Source organism: Mustela nivalis (assembly GCF_964662115.1).
Source record: "Mustela nivalis genome assembly, chromosome: X".
NCBI lineage: Eukaryota > Metazoa > Chordata > Mammalia > Carnivora > Mustelidae > Mustela > Mustela nivalis.
Genome location: NC_139040.1, coordinates 50,983,486 through 51,006,896, shown reverse-complemented (window position 1 = coordinate 51,006,896; position 23,411 = coordinate 50,983,486). Strand labels below are relative to the sequence as shown.

Below are 23,411 nucleotides of genomic sequence, written 5' to 3'. Positions count from 1 at the left end.
AAGGGGCAGTAATAGGAGATGAGGTCAGAGGGATCTGGAGGGAGTACAGATCAGGAGCACCTGGTAGGCCATTGTAAGGATTTTGACTTACACTTGTAGTGAAATTAGAGAGCTGTTGGAAAGTTTTTTTATTTTCATTTTTTTCTTTTTTATTTTGTATTTGGAAATTATGTTAGCCACCATACAATATATCATTAGTTTTTGACGTAGTGTTCCAAGATTCACTGTTTGCGTATAGCACCCAGTGCTCCATGCAGTACATACTCTCCTTAATACTCATCACCGGGCTAACCCATCCCTCTAGGCTCCCACCCCTCTAAAACCCACAGTTTAATTCCCAGTATCCATAGTGTCTCATGGTTTGTCTCCCCCTCCGATCCCCCCCCTTCATTTTTCCTTCTTTCTAGTGTCCTCCATGCTACTGCTTATGTTTCACAAATAAGTGAAACCATATAATAATTGACTTTCTCTGCATGACTTACTTAGCATAATCTCCTCCAGTCCCATCCATGTTGATACAAAAGTTGGGTATTCATCCTTTCTGATGGCTGAGTAATACTCTGTTGTAGATATGGACTACATCTTCTTTATCAGTTTTTCTGTTGAAGGGCATCTCTGGTCTTCCCACAGTTTGGCTTTTGTGGCCATTGCTGCTATGAACATTAGGGTGCATATGGCCCTTCTTTTCATGACATCTGTATCTTTGGGGTAAATACCCAGTAGTGCAATCTCCAGGTCATAGGGTAGCTCCATTTTTAATTTTTTGAGGAACCTCCACATCGTTTTCTAAAGTGGCTGCACCTGCCAACAGTGTAAGAGGATTCCCCTTTTTCCACATCCTCGCCAACATTTGTTGTTTCTTGCCTTGTCAATTTTTTGCCATTCTAACTGGTGTAAGGTGGTGGTATCTAAATGTGGTTTTGATTTGAATCTCCCTGATGGCTAATGATGATGAATATTTTTTCATGTTTCTATTAGCCATTTGTATGTCTTCTTTGGAGAAGTGTCTGTTCATGTCTTCTGCCAATTTTTTGACTAGATTGTTTGTTTTTGAGGTGTTGAGTTTGGGAAGTTCTTTATAAATCTTGGATATCAACCCATTGTCTGTTGTGTCATTTGCAAATATCTTCTCCCGTTCCTTGCATTGCCTCTTTGTTTTGTTGACTGTTTCCTTTGCTGTGCAGAAGTCTTTTATCTTGCTGAAGTCCCAAAGTTCATTTTTGCTTTTGTTTTCTTGACTTTGGAGACCTGTCTTGAAAGAAGTTGGTGTGGCTGATGTTGAAGAGGTTACTACCTATGTTCTCCTCTAGGATTTTGATGGATTCCTGTTTTCACATTGAGGTCATTCATCCTTTTTGAGTTTATCCTCATGTATGGTGTAAGAGGATGGTCGAGTTTCATTCTTCTGTATATAGCTCACCAGTTTTCCCAGCACCATTTATTAAGAGACTGTCTTTTTCCATCAGATATTTTTTTCCTGCTTTGTTGACGATTATTTGACCATAGAGTTGTGGGTCCATATCTGGACTCTGTATTCTGTTCCTTTGATCTGTGTGTCTGTTTTTGTGCCAGTACCAGGCTGTCTTGGTGATCACAGTTTTATAATATAGCTTGAAATCAGGCAACACGAAGCCCCCAGCTTTGTTTTTCTTTTTCAACAATTCTTTGGTGATTAGGGGTCTTTTCTGGTTCCATACAAATTTTAGGATTGTTTGTTCCAGCGCTTTGAAAAATGCTGATGGTATTTCGATTGGGATGGTGTTGAAAGTACAGATAGCTCTGGGCCACATAGACATTTTAACAATGTTTATTCTTCTGATCCATGAGCATGGAGAGTTTTTCCATCTTTTTGTGTCGTCTTCAATTTATTTCATGAATGTTCCATAGTCCTTGAGTATAGATCCTTCACCTCTTTGGTTAGGTTTATTCCAAGGTATCTTAGAGTTTTTGATGCTGTTGTAAATGGAATCATTTCTCTAATTTCTCTTTTTACATTTTCATTGTTAGTGTAGAAGAAAGCAACAGATGCCTAGTGTATAAGAAAGCAACAGATGCATTTCTGTGCACTGATTTTGTATCATGCCACATTACTGAATTGCTGTATGAGTTCTAATAATTTGGGGGTGGAGTTTTTTGGGTTTTCCCCATGAAGTATCATGCCATTCGCGAAGAGAAAGAGTTTGACTTTTTCTTTGCCAATTTGAATACCGTTTATTTCTTTGTTGTCTCATTGCTGTTGGTAGGACTTCTAGTACTATGTTGAGTAATAGTTGTGAGAGTAGGCATCCTTGTCGTGTTCCTGATTTTAAGGAAAAGACTCAGCTTTTCCTCATTGAGAATGATACTCACTGTGGGTTTTTCATAGATAGATTTTATGAAATTGAGGAAATTCCCCTCTTTCCCTATACTCTGAAGAGTTTTAACCATGAAAGGCGGGAAAGGATGCTGTATTTTGTTAAATGCTTTTTCTGTATCAGTTGAGAGGACCATGTAGTTCTTCTCTCTTCTCTTATGAATTTGTTCTATCACATTGAGTGATTTGCAAATGTTGAATCATCTTTGCATCCCCGGGATAAATCCCACCTGGTTGTGGTGGATAATCCTTTAAATGTATTGTTGGATCCTGTTAGGTAGGTATTGGTAAGAATTTTGGCATCGTATTGGTCTGAAGTTCTCCTTTTAGAAGGGGTCTTTGCCTGGTTTGGGGATCAAGGTAATGCTGGCAGCATAGAAAGAGTCTGGAAGTTTTCTGTCTGTTTCTGTTTCTTGAAACAGCTTCAGGAGAATAGTGTTATTTCTTCTTTGAATGTTTGGTAGAATTTCCCAGGGAATCCATCCGGTTGTGGACTCTTGTTTTTTGGGAGGTTTTTGATCACTGCTTCAATCTCGTTACTGGTTATTGGTCTGTTCAGGTTGTCAGTTTCTTCCTTTTTCTGTCTTGGAAGTTTATAGATTTCCAGGAATGTATCCATTTCTTTTAGGTTGCTTAACTTATTGGCATATTGCTGTTGATAATAATTTCTGATGACTTTTTCTATTTCCTTGGTGTTAGTTGTGATCTCCCGCCTTTCATTCATAATTTTATTAATTTGGATCCTTTCTTTTTTCTTTTGGATAAGTCTGGCCAGTGGTTTATCAATCTTATTGACTGTTTCAAAGAACCAGCTTCTAGATTCGTTGATGTGTTCTAATGTATTTCTGGTATATAATTCATTGATCTCTCTAATTTTAATTATTTCTCTTCTTGTGCATGGGTTTGGTTTAATTTGTTATTGATTTCTCCAGATCTTGAAGGTATGAAGATAGTTTGTATATTTGGAATTTTTCTGTTTTTTTGGGTGAGGCTTGGATGGCTATGTATTAGGACCGCCTTTGCCATATCCCATAGATTTTGGCCTGATGTGTCTTCGTTCTCATTGGTTTCAGTGGATTGATTAAGTTCTTCGATTTCCTGGTTGACCAAAACATTCTTTTTTTTAAAGATTTTATTTATTTATTTGACAGAGATCACAAGCAGGCAGAGAGGCAGGCAGAGAGAGAGAGGAGGAAGCAGGCTCCCTGCCGAGCAGAGAGCCTGATGCGGGACTCGATCCCAGGACCCTGAGATCATGACCTGAGCCAAAGGCAGCGGCTCAACCCACTGAGCCACCCAGGCGCCCCGACCAAAATATTCTTGACGAGGATGGTCTTTAGCTTGAACTATTTCAGTTTCTTTAAAACGTTTTCTTGTGATTGAGTTCCAGTTTCATAGTATTGCGGTCTGAGAATGCGCAGGGAATAATCTGTCTTTTGGTATCGGTTGAAACCTGATTCGTGACCGAGCATGTGGTCTATTTTGGACAAAGTTCCATGTGTGCTTGAGCAGAATGAGTATTCTGCTATTTTTTGGGTGGACTGTTCTGTATTTATCTATGAGGTCCATCTGGTCCAATGTGTCATTCAAAGCTCTTGTTTCGTTGTTGATTTTCTGCTTAGATGATCTGTCTTTTGCTGAGAGTGGAATGTTAAGGTCCCTTACAATTAATGTATTATTATCAATATGTCTGTATTTTGATTAATAGTTTGCTTATGTAGTTGGCTGTTCCCATGTTGGGGTATAGATATTTATAGTTGTTAGATCCTCTTGTTGAATAGAAGCTTTAAGAATGATAAAGTGTCCTTCTGTATCTGACTACAGTCTTTACGTTAATATCCAATTTGTCTGATATGAGCATTGCTACCTCGGTTTTCTTTTGCAGTCCTTTGGCATGAAAGATGATTCTGCATCCTTTTACTTCCAGTCTGGATGTATCCCTAGGTTCACAATGAATCTCTTGTAGACCTCATATGGATCGGTCCTGTCTTTTAATCCAGTCTGCAACCGTGTGCCGTTTTATGGGAGCATTTAGGCTGTTCACGTTGAAAGTGATTATTGAAAGATGGGATTTTATTGTCATCATGTTGTCTGTGAAGTCTTGTTTCTGTGGTTCACCTTTGTATATTTCTGTTTTATATCACCCATGGGGTTCTTTCTCCTTTTATAGAACCCCCCCTTAATATTTCTTGCAGGACCGTGTTAGTGGTCACATATTCTGTTAATCTCTGCTGGTCCTGGAAGCTCCTTATCACTCCATCCATTGTGAATGACAGCCTTGCCGGATAAAGAATTTTGGGTTCTTCTCATTTAGTATCCTGAATATGTCTTCCTAGCCCTTTCTGGCTTGCCAGATCTCACTGGACAGGTCTGAGGTTGTTCTGATGTTCCTCGCTTTGTAGATAAGGAATCTCTTTCTCCTACCTGCCCTTAAGATGGTTTCCCTGGTATTAAGATTCACAAGGTTCACTATTACATGCCCGGGCATTGGTCTGTTCTCCTTCATCTTGGGGATTGTTCTCTCTGACTCTAGGACATGAATTGTTTCCTTTCCCAAATTTGGGAAGTACTCGGCTACGAGTACTAATATGCCTTTTAGTAAAAAGGGATGTGAGCAAGCTTGACTAAGTTGGTGTACATCATTCAGCTTCTGTTACTTTTTTTAAAGATTTTATTTACTTATTTGACAGAGATCACAAATAGGCAGAGAGGCAGGCAGAGAGAGAGATAGGGAAGCAGGCTCCCTGCTGAGCAGAGAGCCTGATGCGGGGCTCGATCCCAGGACCCTGGGATCATGACCTGAGCCGAAGGCAGAGGCTAAACCCACTGAGCCACCCAGGCGTCCCTCAGCTTCTGTTATAAGACATAAATGTGTAGGATGTGGCAGAAAGTTTACTTTTAAATCTCAACTGGTGATTTTTAAAAATCTCTTTCCTCCCTAACCACAATTTTTATTATTTTATTATTTTTTAAAGATTTTATTCATTTATTTGACACAGATTGAGAGAGAGAGACAGCGAGAAAGGGAATATAAGCAGAGGGGAGTGGGAGAAGGAGAAGCAGGCTTCCCGCTGAGTAATTAGCAAGATGTGGGGCTCGATCCTGAGCTGAAGGCAGATGCTTAACAACTGTGCCCCCAAATCACAATTTTTAATTAGAATTTCAGCGTACTTAAAATAATTGCCCTTCATGCTGATCATAAGTTATTGTAAGATCTTGAATTACCTTCTCAATCATGGAAGATTACTAAATTATTATTACTTTGTTTACTTTACTGTAATACTGCTTTATTACTTTAGCATTGCTGTACCCTAATTCTTCAAATAGTGGTGCCCATTTTGTTGTATGGTAGCTTTTATTAGCCACTTTCTTTTACTAACTAGGATATACCATTTTAAGTGCTTTTCAGCAGAAGTAGAAAACCACATGGAAAAAACATGTTTTGGAATTTTTGAGAAATGGACATAGATTAACAGAATCTGTTAATTCAGTTTTCTCTAGTATATTGTGAAGATGTCCTTTAATTATCAGATGTAACTGGATTTTAGACACAGCTGTTTCATTTATATTAAATGTGACATTTTTTCCATTTTTAAAAATTTATTTATTTCATATATATGATTCATTCTAAAACTTTGAAAAAACTTGGAAGGACTTAACACTTTGCAATTTCTTTTATCATGTTTGAGCACTATGGTAATGATGTCTGATCCAGATCTGACTTTGGGACTCTGCAAGTCATCTTTAAAAACAAGTACACACCCCCATCCAAATCTTCATTTTTAATCCTTAAAGAGTGTTTTTTTTTCCTTTTGTAAAAAATGTATTTGGTTATATATTCAAAGTTGCTAGTTCTTTTTGATTAGTTATAATTAATAAAATCAATGGGGTATCATTCAATTATTAATTTGTTTGATCTATGAATTCTCTTATCTGACAGGTTTTTTTTTTTTCCCTTTTGGTTTTAATAGAACATTCAAATAAAAACTTTGGCAGATGATGTGGTAAGGTGGTCTTAGTAGCATGTTATGTTACTTGTGCATGTTGCCTTTTTTAACTAAAGTGGGTGGACATTAAAGCATTCATGTATGTAAGATATATATAGATGTTTAAAAGTACAGTAGAATGGAAGACTTCTTAAGAGATTCTTTTGTTTTTTTGGATCTTAAAGTAAAGAATTATCAGAGAACTCAGTAAATTTGATTTTATCCTACTATATACCTTAACCAGAATTTTTTTTGTCTGTATATAAATCTAACTCTGGAAAATACAGACGTTTTTCTCCTATGATAGCCAAGGAAACTGTGAATAAGTAAAAGATTAATATCAATATTGGGGAAAATTAATGTAGAAAGGAAAGTAAGTTAATCATGTCAGATATATGCTGTTAAATTTAAAATTCTTAAATGTTTTGAGCTAAGGCTATCATAGTAAATCTTATTAAAAGTTATGGGCTTAACTTTTAAGTGTGCCCTTTTATAGCTAAACTTTTAAAATACAGTATTTTAAGCAATGTCCATTTTTTTTCTTTGTGAAATTACAAATAATGTAAAACATTAGTGATTCAAGAAGATAAAATTGTGTAGCTTAACTTCGTTTTCTTATTAGAGTATAGCCGAAAGCAGTATTATCTAGATAGAAATGAAGGGCATAATGGAAGATCAAGTATATATGTAAATAATGCTACTCAGTTAAAATCTAGCACTACAAAAGTGACATGAAGTAACAGGAACAGAAAAACATTGATTTAATGGTAAATTACATATTTAAATGCTTTTATGTCCACCATATTTTTTTAGTGAAATTTGACTGTTGAATATGTACTCAACTCTCAAGCTTATTTGGGATTACTTAATAGAGTTGTTTGAAAATGTAATACATACCTAAACCAACTTTATTTTCCTCTAAGAGTTAAAAGAAAATTAGAATATAGTTCAGGATAATTTGAAGAAATAAATCTTAATGTGAACATTGGGATTGGAACCAGGACTTACAAATTTAGTGAGTCACTTTTTCTGTGAAATGAGAGGGTCTAGATGATTTTTCAAATTTTTTCCCAGCTCTAAAACACTATGATTTATAGAATCTCGTTGTATGAAATCATGTACTGAAATCATTTTTGTAATCCTAAATAAGCTGCATAAAACTGCTCATATTTCTTTAAAAATACAGCTTTTAATTTAAAAAAAAAAGGGTTCCTGGAATCAAAATTAAAAGTGTATTCTTTTTATGGGGGGAGTCAACAGAAAATTAAGTAGTTGTAATAACTTCTGTGATGCAGTTTGTAATAATTGTAATATTTGAAATAATTTATAAGGACTCAGTAACATGGCAGGAAGATTACTGTTCTCACATCTAACATGTGTGCTTGTTTAACATGAGTTGATGGTATGCATGTGCTTTCTAACAGAAACCAGAATAAAACTGAGTTGCGTTCAGTTTTATGGACATTACTAATTTTTGAGGTCTAGTGTTTTGTGGTTTAAAACAGATTGGGATGTTCATATGTACCTGGACTCATTAATATACTTTATGTGAAATAGCAAGCTAATTATTAGAGATTGTGCATGGAACCAAAGTTTCAGAGTCAATATCCTGAAGTTCTTCATAATAGTAGTTGTAGGAATAAGATAATTCTGTATGCATTAACATTGCCATTAAATAGAAAAGGTGATGTCTTGTTATTCTCTATTTTCAGGGAAAAAAAGGGCAGTCATAGTAACAGCAACAATTATAATAAATAGAGAAGTACATTAAACATATCAACTTATTTTAATCTCAGTATAACTGTGGTATAGGTACTTGTTATCTGTATTTTAAAGACTTTATGTATTTATTTTAGAGAAAGAGAAAATCTCAAGCAAATTCCCCACTGAGCATAGAGCCCTCTGTGGGTGGGGCTTGATCTCATGATCCCTACTAGATGATGACCTGAGCCGAAATGAAGTCAGACACTTACCTAAAAGAACCACCCAGATGCCACTTGTTATACATATTTTAGAGATTAGGAAACATAATTTACACAGGGTTCCTCAGTTAGTACAGGGCACATTCAAACCCAGTCTGGCTTCAGAATCTAAGTCCTTAACTATTACACCCAACCGCTATGCTGACAAAGTATCCGTAGATACTTGTCACAATTTTTGGCACTTCGAAGAGAGAAATGTTGTAATTTACCTCTTAGAATTGAACATTGGGGCTCTTTATATTTCCTTTCTTTATTTCTCATAGTTCAAAGCTATATTCTCCCCTAAACAACCACGTGACCTTAATGCAGGATTTTTTTTTTTTTTTTTAACCTACTTACTGTGTGAAACAGAAATAAGGGACTAAGGTTTACTTTTGAGAAATGCTTTTCACACCTCAGACTTCTGAGACTGAAGAACTACTACAAATTTTCAAAATTGTACAATCTCTAACTGGAGCTTGTTGCTTAAGAGTTTGTCAAAAGACACTAATGATATATATTATACTAAGTGCTATTTTGATGTTTCTTGTATTAAGTGCTATTTTGATGTTTCTTGTATTAAGTGCTATTTTGATGTTTCAGTACTTTGTATTTGTGATTCTGGGTTTCTTTCTTAGAGTTTCTTATGTTTTTCTTTGTAGCGTGACCGGATTACAAGTTTTAGAAAATCTACTGTCAAAAAAGAAAAACCTCTTATTCAACATCCTATTGATTCTCAAGTTACAATGAGTGAGTTTCCAGCAGCTCAGCCATTGTATGATGAACGATCTTTGAATTTGTCAGAAAAGGAAGTACTGGATCTCTTTGAAAAAATGATGGTAAGTTAGACCCCTGTTTTTGTTGTGATTTTAAAATTTGTGTGTCCAAGATAGCATGGTGTTTCAAGTAGGTATGTTTGTATGGATTGTGTTTGTAATGTAAAATAGAGACCAGAAACCTGTTGATAACACAGAACTATTTTCAGAAGTATCTGTGTTTTTGAACTAAAACATCCTCACTTATTATTTCTACAGTGAGCTCCAGAAAGCAGGGCCTCTCTTTTTTATTTGTGTTCTCTAGTATTTTGTAGTCTCAGGCACATTGAATCCAGTTTTTTAATTAACTGATTTGTGTTTCTGTTTCTGTAAAGTAAAACAGGCCAAATTATACTTTGCTGGAAACAACACAAGGTATCTTGTTAGGTATATGAAATAGAGTGGGGAAGATGGAGGGTAAAACAACAATGGAGGCACCTGGGTGGCTTAGTGGGTTAAGCTGCTGCCTTTGGCTCAGGTCATGATCTCAAGGTCCTGGGATCGAGTTTTGCATCGGGCTCTCTGCTCAGCGTGGAGCCTGCTTCCCTCTCTCTCTCTCCCTCTCTGCCTGCCTCTCTGTCTACTTGTGATCTCTGTCAAGTAAATAAATAAAATCTTAAAACAACAACAACAACAACAACAATGGAAAACATACAGGAGAAACAGTGCTTCAGAGAAGGAAGGAGGAGGATGGCAGTAGAGTAGGAAGACACTAGGCTCAACTCATCTCGTGAACACAGGTAGATAGCTATCAAATCAGTCTAAATACCTCAGAAATCAACTGGGAGACTGAAAGAATAAACTCTACAAATGAAGGGAGAGAAGAGACCACATCAAAGAAGGTAGGAAGTTCAGAGATGTGGTTTAAGGGAAGAATGGATCAAAGCTACTGAGGAGGGGAGGGAGCTCTGGTCTGGAGAAGGGCTAGAGAGAGACAGAGAGAGAAAGAGAAGCACATGGCGGGGGGGGGGGGGGGGGGGGTGTACATGGAGATTGTTTCACCAAAGCCCTTGGCTTTGGAAAACAAGAAGGGCAGAGTTTCATGAGTTCTTGAAACCAGTAGGGTTTAAAGCCTGAAATTTTGAACGTCAGCAAGATTGGCTGGGATAGAGCCCTGAGGGCACTATCCTGCTCCTGGAGAGAAGGCAGGCAGCAACCCAAGGACAGATTGCTTGGTAAAAGCAATATGAAGAGCATCTGGAATGAATGGGAATTATTTGCTATCCTCTGAGCTTTCCCCTGAGAGGCAGCATTCACTGAGATACCTCTCTGGGAACAAAGGAGTTGGCTGGAGCCCTTCCCCTCCCCCACACATAACAACATAAACAGTGAGCCAGCTGCTTGAAGCAGCCCAGCAGCAACACTGCCTGCATAATTTGCTTACACCAAGCCCCACCCCCTGTGCTTCACTGGGTACCCTTCTCAGGCCTGCTTCAGGACCAGCACAAGTGGGCCTAACCTTCAGAAGACCAGCATAAAACTCTGACTTCACCACATCTCCTGACCAGAGAGTTTTGAAGGGAGTTCGAGTGGAGATGGAGATAAGACTCGTTCTGTAAGGAGACCAGAGTATACCTGGTTAAACTCACCACATTCAGCTCAGGGACCAAACACTGGCCACAGCAGGTAAGGAGGGCCTCTGCAGAGTACTGGTCTAAAGGATATAGCACCCCAAAACAACAGCAGAGTACATGCAGCAAACACCAGAGACACTCCCTGAAGCTCCAGGCCTTGGGCAGTACATGACCTCTTCTTCATAAGGACATTACTTGCAGGAAGCAGGAAACATAACTGGATTTTCTAACACAGGGAAAGACACTTAGAGAAAATGCAAAGGTGAAGGAATTTATGCCAAATGAAAGAACAAGCTAAGGCCTTGGCTATAAATCTAAGTGAAACAGATGTAAATAACATGCCTGATGGAGAATTTAAAGCAAGGATCATATCATAAGGATACTCACTGGGATTGGGAAAAGAATAGAAAACATCAGTGACAGCCTTACGATAGAGATAAAACATTTTAATTGACCTTGCAGGAGCATTTGATAGAGTTGATCATTCTCTCCAATTTGAAATGCTTCCTCCCTTCCATACCCCCAACATTGATTTGGTTTTCCTTCTGCTTTTTTGGCAGCTTCTTTTCAGTCTTCTTTGCTGATTCCTTTTCATGTTCTCAGCCTTTAAAGTAGAGGCCTAGGACATCTTTTCCTCTTCATATTATCTTCTTTGGTAATTAACAACCAATACTGAGCTTTTAAATCCCATTTGTGTGCTCACAGTTCTCAAATTTACCTCCAGCTTAGTCCTCATGTCTATACTCTAGACATATATCAACTTCAAAATCAGTGTTTCACCTTGGATGATCAGTAGAGTTCTCCAAAGTAATATATTCAAAACTGAACTGCTGATATTCTCCTCCAAACCTGCTCCTCCCAGTGTCTTCCCCTTCTTAGCTGGTGGTATATCTGTTTACCTAGTTACTAAGGCCAAAATCGTTTGAATTGTCTTTTACTATTTTTTTCCTTACTTTTAATTCATTTCGTAACCCATTAACTCTTCATTCAAAGTACGGTACTTGGAATAGCTGACCATTTCTTATCACCTTTACTGACCCCACACTAATTGAAATCTTACCTGGGCTGCCACAGTAGTGGTAGGACTATAGGACTACTACAACTCTTAATTGGTCTCCATGTTTCACCATGACCCTCTACAGGATATTTTCAATACAGAAATATTATCCATTTAAATCCTGAAGAGTATTCTATCAGTTGGCTCATCAGGTCTCTCCATGGCTCCCATTTCACTTGGTATACAAAAGTCAGTACACTTAAATGTCTTATAAGGCCCTATATGATCTGATCCTCACCTTCCCTCCTTTGATAACTTCCTATGCTACTCTTCCCACTGGCTCACTCTGTTTCAGACATGCACCTGCCTTTATCATACTTGTAGCCTTAGGCAAAAATGATTCTTACTAGTTTCTAAGTTTTTGTGTACAGTGTTGACAGTGTTTTAAAAACTTTTTATAACATTTCTGTTTTGTGGCTTGAATATTCTAATGTTTAATGAGAATATTACCACTATTAAATGAGTTTTTAAATATAATTAAAAAAATTTTTTTTAAACATATAATATATTTTTATCCCCAGGGGTACAGGTCTGTGAATCGCCAGGTTTACACACTTCACAGCACTCACCATAGCACATACCCTTCTCAATGTCCATAACCTCACCCCCCTTCTCCCAACCCCCCTCCCCCCAACAACCCTCAGTTTGTTTTGTGAGATTAAGAGTCACTTATGGTTTGTCTCCCTCCCAATCCCATCTTGTATATTTATTCTTCTCCTACCCACTTAACCCCCCATGTTGCATCTCCACTTCCTCATATCAGGGAGATCATATGATAGTTGTCTTTCTCCGCTTGACTTATTTTCGCTAAGCATGATACCCTCTAGTTCCATTCACGATGAGTGATGTTTTTAACAAAGATTTGCTTGTGGGTTCATCAATGTGATTTAAAGAAAGGTACAATTGAGGGCCACATTTTCTCTATTGGCAATTTTTCTTTCCATTGGAAATTTCAGAGTAGGAAGTTAGGTAAATATGGTTTGATTAAAAGTAACCAAAAAAATCAATAAATATATTTTAAAGATTATCTCTCTTTGAGAGAAGTGTCCTGGTACATTGGACATTATGTGTTTTCTTTTTTTTTTTTTATTTTTTTTTTTATTTTTTTTTTTTAAAGATTTTATTTATTTATTTGACAGAGATCACAAGTAGGCAGAGAGGCAGACAGAGAGAGAGGAGGAAGCAGGCTCCCTTCCGAGCAGAGAGCCCGATGCGGGACTCGATCCCAGGACCCCGAGATCATGACCTGAGCCGAAGGCAGCGGCCTAACCCACTGAGCCACCCAGGCGCCCCCATTATGTGTTTTCTATGTTCTCTTCTGTTTGACTGTAATTAGCTTACAGTGAAGAAGTTATTTTATGAATTATCATAGCTTTCATTTACTATGCACTTACTAGCCAGGCTTGTAACTAAATAGTTTATACGTATTATTTCAGTTGATCCTTATGAAAATGCCACAAAGTAGGTGACATAGTTTTACTCCATTTTTAGATGAGGAAATTGAAGCTAAGAGAGAGTGAAGAAATTGGTTCTGTAACTTGTCTTAGCTAGTAAGTGGGTGAGCTGGAACATAAATTTAGATACATAAAAATGTAAAAAAAAAAAAAATGGCCTTTTTGTAGCATCTGTCTTTTTTTTTTTTTTAAAGATTTTATTTATTTATTTGAGAGAGGGAGAGAGCACAAGCAGGAGGAATCGCAAAGGAAGAGGGAGAAACAAGCTCTGAGCAGGGAGCCTGACACAGTGCTTGGTCCCAGGACCCTAGGATCATGACCTGAGCTGAAGGAATATGCTTAATCAGCCTGAGCCATGCAAATGCGCCTTGTAGCATCTGTCTTTAATAATGTTTCGTTTAAGCTAAATATAAGTTAATACATTTTCCTTGCATACATACTCTGGAAATAGAAGGCAATTCAAAAGTATATTGGTTAGTAGGCAAAGCCAGTTTGGGATGGATTATTTCCTACTGATGATGTAAAGTTGTCTGTAATCTCTTTTTACAAAGCATCAGTTGAAAGAGACTGAAAATTTATAATGGAAAACTGTTAAAATGCCATTATCTAAATCGATAGGGAGAAGACACTTAAGTGGATCTGTTACTAAAACACAAGTAGACTTCCCAGCGTCAAAGTTCTTTTATTTCACTCTTCCTAGGTGTCCTTCCTTGTAAAAATAAAGTAATAGATGTTCGGGTTCTATTTGATGGCCACTATGTAGGATACTCTTGTTTTTCATGATTATCATCTTTTATTGTGCTAGTTCTGTTGATTGGCTTTTTTTCACTTTAGTGAACTACAAACAAACATTTAGGCCATTTGACCTAAACACTCAGTATGTGTTTTAGGATACATACTGAGGTGTAAAAAATTCTAAATAATTGTACAAAATAGCACAACGTTATACACAGTAATTTATATGAGATGCTTGACCAGAAATAAGTTACTTTAAAACTGCTAATAAAATTTATTATTTGGAATTTCTGGGTAATGATGTATTTTGGTAGGACTTTTGGTGAAAAGCTTAAATGATCAAAGGCAGTATTCAAATATAATCCTATCTTCCTCTGATAATTGAAACTCTTGCTATGCTTGAGGATCATATCTTATCAACAGGAGTTCTCAGTGTACAGGCTTGTAGATACTAGGGGATTTTGGGTTAAATATGAAATTAGTATTAGACATAATTTTTTTTTAAAGATTTTATTTATATGACAGAGAGAGAGAGAGATCATAAGTAGGCAGAGAGGCAGGCAGAGAGAGAGGGGGAAGCAGGCTCCCCGCTGAGCAGAGAGCCCAATGCGGGGCTCAATCTCAGGACCCTGACTTCATGACCTGAGCCGAAGGCAGAGGCTTAACCCACTGAGCCACCCAGGTGCCCCAGTATAGACACAGTTTTTTATTTTTTAAAAATATTTTATTCATTTATTTGACAGAGATCACAAATAGGCAGAGAGGCAGGCAAGGAGAGAGGAGGAAGCAGGCTCCCTGCAGAGCAGAGAGCCCAGTGTGGGTCTCGATCCCGGGACCCTGGGATCACGACCTAAGTGGAAGGCAGAGGATTTAACCCATTGAGCCACCCAGGCACCCCTAGACATAATTTTTTAAGTATTAACTCTGATTACTATAGCTTTTATTTCATTATTAATAATTTATTTTAAAAATCACTTGACTATTGCTAAGTAAAATCATGCAACAAGTTAAGTTAACTGAAAAATTTGAGTGGTTAGATTTCCTTTACTAGTGTATTTGTAAATTAGTAATGTTCTATTGATTCTGACTTATATTTTCTGCATTGGTATGTGACTTTTCAAATTGTAGTTATTTAGTAAAACAATTTTAGACAGATCTTTTGCACAATGTATCAATGGCTATTGCTGACAGATTTTAAAGCTCCAAATTTGAAAGTTATAGATGATTCTTTAATGAAGCACATTCTCTTTATATAGCAGCATGTCTTCAGTAGTTTCTAAGACTGAATTTTTTTACATATAGTCACCGAGTATTAATTGAAAATAAGGAAGACTTTCTATTAAAACTTTCAAGAATGAAAAACAACTTGCTTTTATATGAATTTTATAATTAGCAGCAGGAATAAATGATACTTGCTCTTTAAGATTCTTGTGCCCCTCCTCCCCAGAGTCATGTTTTCAAATGTTTCTCAGGTGGGTAAAGGTAGTAGGACCAAAACAGCAATACTGCTTTTACATTTTTTTCTTAACTATAAAAGGTCATTGTAATAACTGTAGTTACTATAGTCTGTACTTACTACTAAAAGGTGACTGTAGTATTACATATCATCTTTAACCAAAAATTCAAATTTGAATGAGATTCTATTTGTAACGTTTCTCATGTTAATGAGATGCATTTAGTATTGCTTCTAATTAGATTGGTGAAATATCTCCTCCACTTTATAAGTAAATTGATATTGGTATAATTGGATAGTTATTCAATATTGTAAGTTTCATGACCTTTGAGCTTACATGGCCTTTGAGTTTCATGGTCTTTGAGAATAACTGAACTGGTTTTTGCACACTTGAGTATACTGCCTAAGGACTATTAAATATTTAGTAGTGATAATTTGTTTTTATATGAACTGAATTAATACAGCTAGAACAAGTAGAGAGATAATGTCTGGACACTTGTGTTTCCTTTTGAGTATTATTACTTTTTTGTATGCAGTTGTTCTTTCTTGGGGACTAGAGAGAGAGGGTTTCCATTTTAAGCTTAAAAAATAGAGACTTCTTGAGTACTCAAGTTGGAATTGATTTCTTTCTTTTATTTAAAAATGATTTTATTTATTTATTTGACAAGTAGAGATTACAAGTAGAGAGGCAGGCAGAGAGAGAGGGAGAAGTAGGCTCCCTGCTGAGCAGAGAGCCTGATTTGGGGCTTGGGGCTTGATCCCAGGACCCTGAGACCATGACCTGAACCGAAGGCAGGGGCTTAAACCGCTGAGCCACCAGGTGCCCTGAAATTTGATTTCTTATGTTAGCTATCAGAAAGATCTGTTGAGTGGAGATCCAGCTTACATTGGTGACATTGGATTTGTATAGATATGTTCTAACATAGGCAGTTAAATAGTTTTTGTCATATGCAAAACATGAGGCTAGTGATGATATTTTGATTAATTTGTAAGTATATTTCATTTCAACCTCATTTTAATATATGATTCCATGTGTAAATATGTTTTGCACTTGGTTTCTATTCAGCAATTTATATTAATGTATTTTGCATTTTGGGCTTATTTTAATGACAGTATAGCTATATGCAATAAATACTAAATTATCTAGCCCATGTTCTGTCTGCTAGGACTGCCATAAATAATCCCAAAGCTTTTTAGTTTTTGTGTTCTCTCTCTTTTGGCTTTCACCAATTTAGAGAGAATTTGTGACTTTGGACCCCAGGTGTTACACTTTAACCCAGATATACTTCTCTCCCCTGACTCACTCCTGGGTTTCTTTTTTATACAACATTGGTGTTTTAGGAGTTGGTTAGCTTGTATGAGAACCTTTTACTGCTGTCATCATTAGTAATTTGAATTGATAGTTAAATTACCATAAAATATAGGTAAAATAAATCTTAAAATTTATTATAAGCCACAGAAATAGTCAGAAATTATTACAGCCTTAGAAATTGTCTAGATCACATAATTTCCATTGGTTACCTTTACATTTCCAGTGTCTTTACTGTACATTATTAGACTGAGATACATAGATTACATAGATTCTAAGAATAGCTTGTAAGAGGAGCAAAACCTACCGAGTAAATAGGTCTAAAAGGTAACTGAGGGGTGCTTGGGTGGCTCAGTAAGTTAAGTGTCCGACTCTTGATTTCGGATCAGGACATGAATGATCTCAGGCTTGTGAGATTGAGCCCTGCGTCAGGCTCCGTGCTCAGCGCAGGGTTTGCTTGAGATTCTCTCTCTCCCCTTTTCCCTCTGTCTATCCCCCTACTCTTTATTTATAAACAAATAAAATCTTCTTTAAAAAGGTAACTAAATATGAGTCACTTTTAAATTCAATTAACAAATAAAATTTTCACCAATGTTTGCAAGAAGAATTAAAGGAACTAGGTTTTTCAAATTTACCTGGTTGTAGCTGGTAAACTTAACAATTTACTGCCTCTGTTCTTGGTTTGTACATAGAATTGCTTTCCAAAATATATTTTTTATACATTCATTGCTATGAATGTATTTCCATAGCAGTTTTTTTGGGAAGGATTTTATTTATTTATTTGAGAGAGAGAGACTGAACAGGAGAGAGAACATGAGTTTGGGGAGGGACAGAAGGAGAGGAAGAAGCAGACTCCCAGCTGAGCAGGGAGTCCGATGGGGGCTTGATCCCCGAAACCTGGGATCATGATGTGAGCTGAAGGCAGACACAACCAACTGAGCCAGCCAGGCGCCTACACAACTGTTTTTTTTAAATATGTGCAGTATTCCAGGTTGCTGTATGTTGGAGGTACAAAGATGAATGCAATACCTCCACTGTCCTTATAGAACTCAGAGTTTGGTCAAGGAGAGAAGAATGTACAAACCTGGTTTCAATAGTAGTAGGATACCTGTGAATAGGCTACTGTGGGTGCTTAACCCAGTGCAGGAGCTCAGGGAGGAAACAGGAAAGACCCGAATATACTATGAAACCCCATGTCACTTAACGAATTTTCAGTATTTTTTGGCATTAACGCATTCTCAGAGCTTAAACAATTAAGTTTATCAAGATTGAATGCCTTCTGTATGCCAGGTACTGTTTTTTCTGAGGAAAAAAGAGCAGAGAAGAGCTCAAGGGAATCTCCTGCTGTCAAGAAGCTTATGTTCTGGGGCACTTTTGGGTGGCTCAGTGGGTTAAGCCTCTGCCTTCGGCTCAGGTCATGACCTCAGGGTCCTGGGATCAAGCCCCATATTGGGCTCTCTGCTCGGCAGGAAGCCTGCTTCCCCCTCTCTCTCTGCCTGTCTCTCTGCCTACTTGTTATCTCTCTGTCAAATAAATAAATAAAATATTAAAAAAAAGAAGCTTATGTTCTGATAGGCGTGATATAGTAGGACATAATGATGCCTGGGTGGCTCAGTTGGTTAGGCTGCTGCCTTCAGCTCAGGTCATGATCCCAGCATCCTGGAATCGAGTCTCGCATCCTGCTTCTTGCTCAGCAGGGAGCCTGCTTCTCTCTCAGCCTCTGCCTGCTTGTGTATACTCTCTCTCTCTCTTTTCTCTCTGATAAATAAATAAAATTTTAAAGAAAAATAAAAGAAAATGGAAAAGTTTATTTGACATCTCTCTGTTGAATGCCACTTTCTTTGTTAGGTCCAGGGGAACATAACGATGACAAATACACTATCTTTGCCTCTAGGATTTTATTTTTTATGGCTCAAAAAGTAAGAATAATTTGAAAAAATGTTTTAACCTTACATTTTTTAAATTGCTGGAAAAAAATCAAAAGAAGTCTTTCAGGACACATGAAAAATATATGAAATTCAGTGTTTATAAGTATTTTTGAATGCAGCCATAGCCATTTGTTTATATATCATTTGTGGCTCCTTTTGTGTTACAACTGCAGGTTGAATAATGGTGATAAAGACCCTGTGACCCACAAAGCCTAAAACATTTACTATCTGGTCCTATGTAGAAAGTTTGTCAAGCTCCGCACTAATAGTCTCTCAACTTCTTGATTTATTATCTTGTTAGAAAAAATAGTGTGTGTTTGAGCAAGTAACCCCAATGTATTTTATTTAAAAATTTTATGCATATACGTATGTACTATGTCTGTTGTAAAATACAGACATAATAAAGAATGAGAAAAACATGAACAAGATTTTAAAATGACTTAAAATTTTATTTTTTTTTTTTAAATTTTTTCTATTATTTTTACTAACATATAATGTATTATTTGCCCCAGGAGTACAGGTCTGTGAATCATTATTAGGCTTACACAGTTCACAGCACTCACTGTATTACATACCCTATATGCATATCCATAATGCTACCACCCTCCCCATACTCCTCTTCCCCTTAGCAACCCTAAGTTTGTTTTGTGAGATTAAGAGTTTCTTATGGTTTGTCTCTCCCCGGATCCAATCTTGTTTCAATTTTTCCTTCCGTAACCCCCACACTCTCCACTCTGCCTCTCCAATTCCTCATATCAAGGACATAATATGGTTATTGTCTTTCTCTGATTGACTTGCTTTGCTCAGCATAATACCCTCTAGTTCCATCCATGTCATTGCAAATGGAAGATTTTTGTCTTTTTGATGACTGCATAGTATTCCATTATATATATACACACCACATTTTCTTTATCCATTTATCTATTGATGGACATCTAAGGCTCTTTCCATAGTTTGGCTATTGTGGGCATTGCTGCTATACACATTCGGGTGCACATGCCCGTTCAGATACCCACATTTGTATATTTAGGGTAAATACTCAGTAGTGTGATTGCTGGGTCAGAGGGTAGCTTTATTTTCAACTTTTTGAGGAACCTCCAGGCTGTTTTCCAGAGTGGTTGCACAAGCTTGCATTCCCACCAACAGTGTAGAAGGGTTTCCCTTTCTCCGCATCCTCACCAGCATCTGTCGTTTCCTGACTTATTAATTTTAGCCATTCTGGCTGGTGTGAGGTGGTGTCTCATTGTGGTTTTGATTTATATTTCCCTGATGCCGAGTGTGATGGTGGAGCATTTCTTCACGTGTCTGTTGGCCATCTGGATGTCTTTGCAGAAACGTCTGTTCATATCCTCTGCTCATTTCTTGATTGGATTCTTTGTTCTTTGGGTGTTGAGTTTGACAAGTTCTTTATAGATTTTGGATATTATCCCTTTATTTGATATGTTTTCTGTGAATATCTTCTCCCATTCCGTCAGTTGTCTTTTGGTTTTATTGACTGTTTTCTTTGCTGTGCAAAAGCTTTTGATCTTGATGAAATCCCAATAGTTTATTTTTGCCCTTGCTTCTGTTGCCTTTGGCGATGTTCCTAGGAAGAAGTTGCTGCGGCTGAGGTCAAAGAGGTTGCTGCCTGTGTTCTCCTCAAGGATTTGGATGGATTCCTTTCTCACTTTGAGGTCCTTCATCCATTTTGGGTCTATTTTCATGTGTGGTGTAAGGAAATGGTCCAGTTTCATTTTTCTGCATGTGGCTGTCCAGTTTTCCCAGCACCATTTGTCGAAGAGACTCTTTGCCGTTGGGCATTCTTTCCTCCTTTGTTGAAGATTAGTTGTCCATAGAGTGGAGGGTCCACTTCTGGGCTCTCTATTCTGTTCCATTGATCTATGTGTTTGTTTTTGTGCCAGTACCATATTGTCTTGATGATGACAGCTTTGTAATAGAGCTTGAAGTCTGAAATTGTGATGCCACCAATTCGGCTTTCTTCTTCAACATTCCTCTCACTATTCGGGGTCTTTTCTGGTTCCATATAAATAATAGGGATATTTGTTCCATGTCTTTGAAAAAAAAAAGATGGTATTTTGATTGGGATTGCATTAAATGTGTAGATTGCTTTAGGTAATATAGACATTGTCACAATATTTGTTCTTCCAATCCATGGGCATGGAACGTTTTTCCATTTCTTTTTGTCTTCCTCAATTTCTTTCATGAGCACTTTATATTTCTCTGAGTATAGATTCTTTGCCTCTTTGCTTAGGTTTGTTCCTAGGCCTCTTATGATTTTGGGTGCAATTGTCAATGGGATGGACTCCTTAATTTCTCTTTCTTCTGTCGTGTCATTGGTGTATAGAAATGCAACTGATTTCTGTGCATTGATTTTATATCCTGACACTTTCCTGAATTCCTGTACAAGTTCTAGCAGTTTTGGAGTGGAGTCTTTTGGGTTTTCCACATAATGTATGATATCATCTTCAGAGTGAGCGTTTGACTTCTTTGCTGACTTGGATGCTTTTAATTTCTTTTTCTTGGCTGATTGCTGAGGCTAGGACGTCTAGTACTGTGTTGAATAGCAGTGGTGATAGTGGACATCGCTGCCATGTTCCTGATCTTAGGGGAAAAGCTCTCAGTTTTTCCCCATTGAGATGATATTCGCTGTGGGTTTTTCATAAATGGCTTTGATCATATTGAGGAATGTACCCTCTCTCCCTACACTTTAAAGAGTTTTGATCAGGAAGGGATGCTGTACTTTGTCAAATGCTTTTTCAGCATCTATTGAGAGTATTTTATGGTTCTTATTCTTTTATTAATGTATTGTATCACATTGATTGATTTGCAGATGTTGAACCAACCTTGCAGCCCTGGAATAAATCCCACTATGTCATGGCGAATAATACTTTTAATGTTCTGTTGGATCCCACTGGCTAGTACTTTGATGAGAATTTTCACCTCTGTGTTCATCAAGGATGTTGGTCTAGATTTCTCATTTTTGATGGGATCTTTGTCTGGTTTTGATATCAACTTAATGCTGGCCTCATAAAATGAGTTTTGGAATTTTTCCTTCCATTTCTATTTTTTTGGGACAGTTTCAGGAGAACAGGTATTAATTTTTTAGATGTTTGGTAGAATTTCCCTGGGAAGCCGTCTGGTTTTTGGCTGTTGTTTGTTGGGATATCTTTGATGACTGCTTCTATCTCCTTACTGGTTATGGGTCTGTTTAGGTTTTCTGTTTCTTCCTGATTCAGTTTTGGCAGTTTTTATTATCTCTAGGAATGCATCCATTTCTTCCAGATTGTCAAATTTGCTGGCGTATGGTTGCTCATAATATGTTCTTATAATTATTGGTATTTCTTTGGTGTTGGTTGTGATCTCTCCTCTATCATTCATGATTTTATTTATTTGGGTCCTTTCTCTTTTGGATAAGTCTGGCAAGGTTTTATCAATCTTAGTAGTTATTTGAAAGAACTATCTCCTAGTTTTGTTGATTTGTTCTACTGTTCTTTTGGTTTTGATTTCATTGGTTTGTGTTCTGATAGTTTTGATTTCTTTTCTCTTGCTGGGTTTAGGTTTTCTTTGCTGTTTTCCAGCTCCTTTAGGTTTAGGGTTAGGTTGCATACTTGAGACCTTTCTTGTTCATTTGGAAAGGCTTGTATGGCTATATACTTTCCTCTCAGGACTGCCTTTGCTCTGTCCACAGATTTTGAACAGATGTGTTCTCATTATCATTGGTTTCCATGATTTTTTACATTTCTTCTTTAATTTTCTGGTGGACCCATTCATTCTTTAGTAGGATGCCCTTTAGCCCCCGTGTATTTGAGTTCCTTCCAGTTTTCCTCTAGTGATTGAGTTCTAGATTCAGAGCATAGTGGTCTGAAAATATGCAGGGAATGATCCCAATCTTTTGGTACTGGTTGAAATCTGATTTGTGACCCAGGATGTGATCTGTTCTGGAGAATGTTCCATGTGCCGTAGAGAAGACTGTCTATTCTGTTGCTTTGGGATTGAATGTTCTGAATATATCTGTGATGTCCATCTGGTCTAGTGTGTCACTTAAAGCCTTTATTTTCTTGTTGGTCTTTTGCTTAGAGGATTTGTCTATTTCAGTGAGGTTGGTGTTGAACTCCTCTACTATTATTTTATTACTATTGATGTGTTTCTTTGATTTTGTTAGTTAATTGGTTTATATACTTGGTTGCTCCAATATTAGGAGTATAGACATTTAAAATTGTTAGATCTTCTTGTTGGACAGACCCTTTGAGTATGATATAGTGTCCTTCTTCATCTCTTATTATAGTCTTTTGCTTAAAATCTAATTGATCTGAGGTAAGGATTGCCACCCCCGGTTTCTTTTGATGTCCATCAGCATGTTGAATTGTTTTTCACCCCCTCACTTTAAATCTGGAGGTGTCTTTGGGTCTAAAATGAGTTTCTTGTAGACAGCATATTGATAAGTTTTGTTATTTTATCCATTCTGATACCCTGTGTCTTTTGATTGGGACTTTTAGCCCATTTACATTTAGGGTAACTATCAAAAGGTATGAATTTAGTGCCACCGTGTTGCCTGTATGGTGACTGTTACTGTATATTGTCTCTGTTCCTTTCCTCGTCTCCTCCTAGGCTCTCTCTTTGCTTAGAGGACCTCTTTCAATATTTTCTGTATGGCTGGTTTGGTGTTTGAAAGTTCTTTTAATTTTTATTTGTCCTGGAACGTTTTTATCTCTCTTATTTTCTATGACAGCCTAGGTGTATTTAATATTCTTGGCTGCATATGTTTCTCATTTAGTGTCTCAATACG

The 23,411-nt window shown here is 37.1% G+C and overlaps 1 protein-coding gene and 1 long non-coding RNA gene across 2 annotated transcripts in view; one reads left to right on the top strand and one right to left on the bottom strand.

Annotated features, from left to right (window-relative positions):
- The window catches only part of LOC309855567, a 1,258,688-nt gene that overhangs the window by 12,524 nt on the left and 1,222,753 nt on the right, over positions 1 to 23,411 (bottom strand). The window lies entirely within an intron of this gene.
- The window catches only part of DIAPH2 (diaphanous related formin 2), a 919,476-nt gene that overhangs the window by 41,536 nt on the left and 854,529 nt on the right, over positions 1 to 23,411 (top strand). Inside the window, exons 2-3 of the mRNA XM_082715955.1 lie at positions 6,325 to 6,357; positions 8,963 to 9,139. Coding sequence (XP_082572081.1) covers positions 6,325 to 6,357; positions 8,963 to 9,139 — 210 coding nt within the window. The remainder of the gene's footprint in view (positions 1 to 6,324; positions 6,358 to 8,962; positions 9,140 to 23,411) is intronic.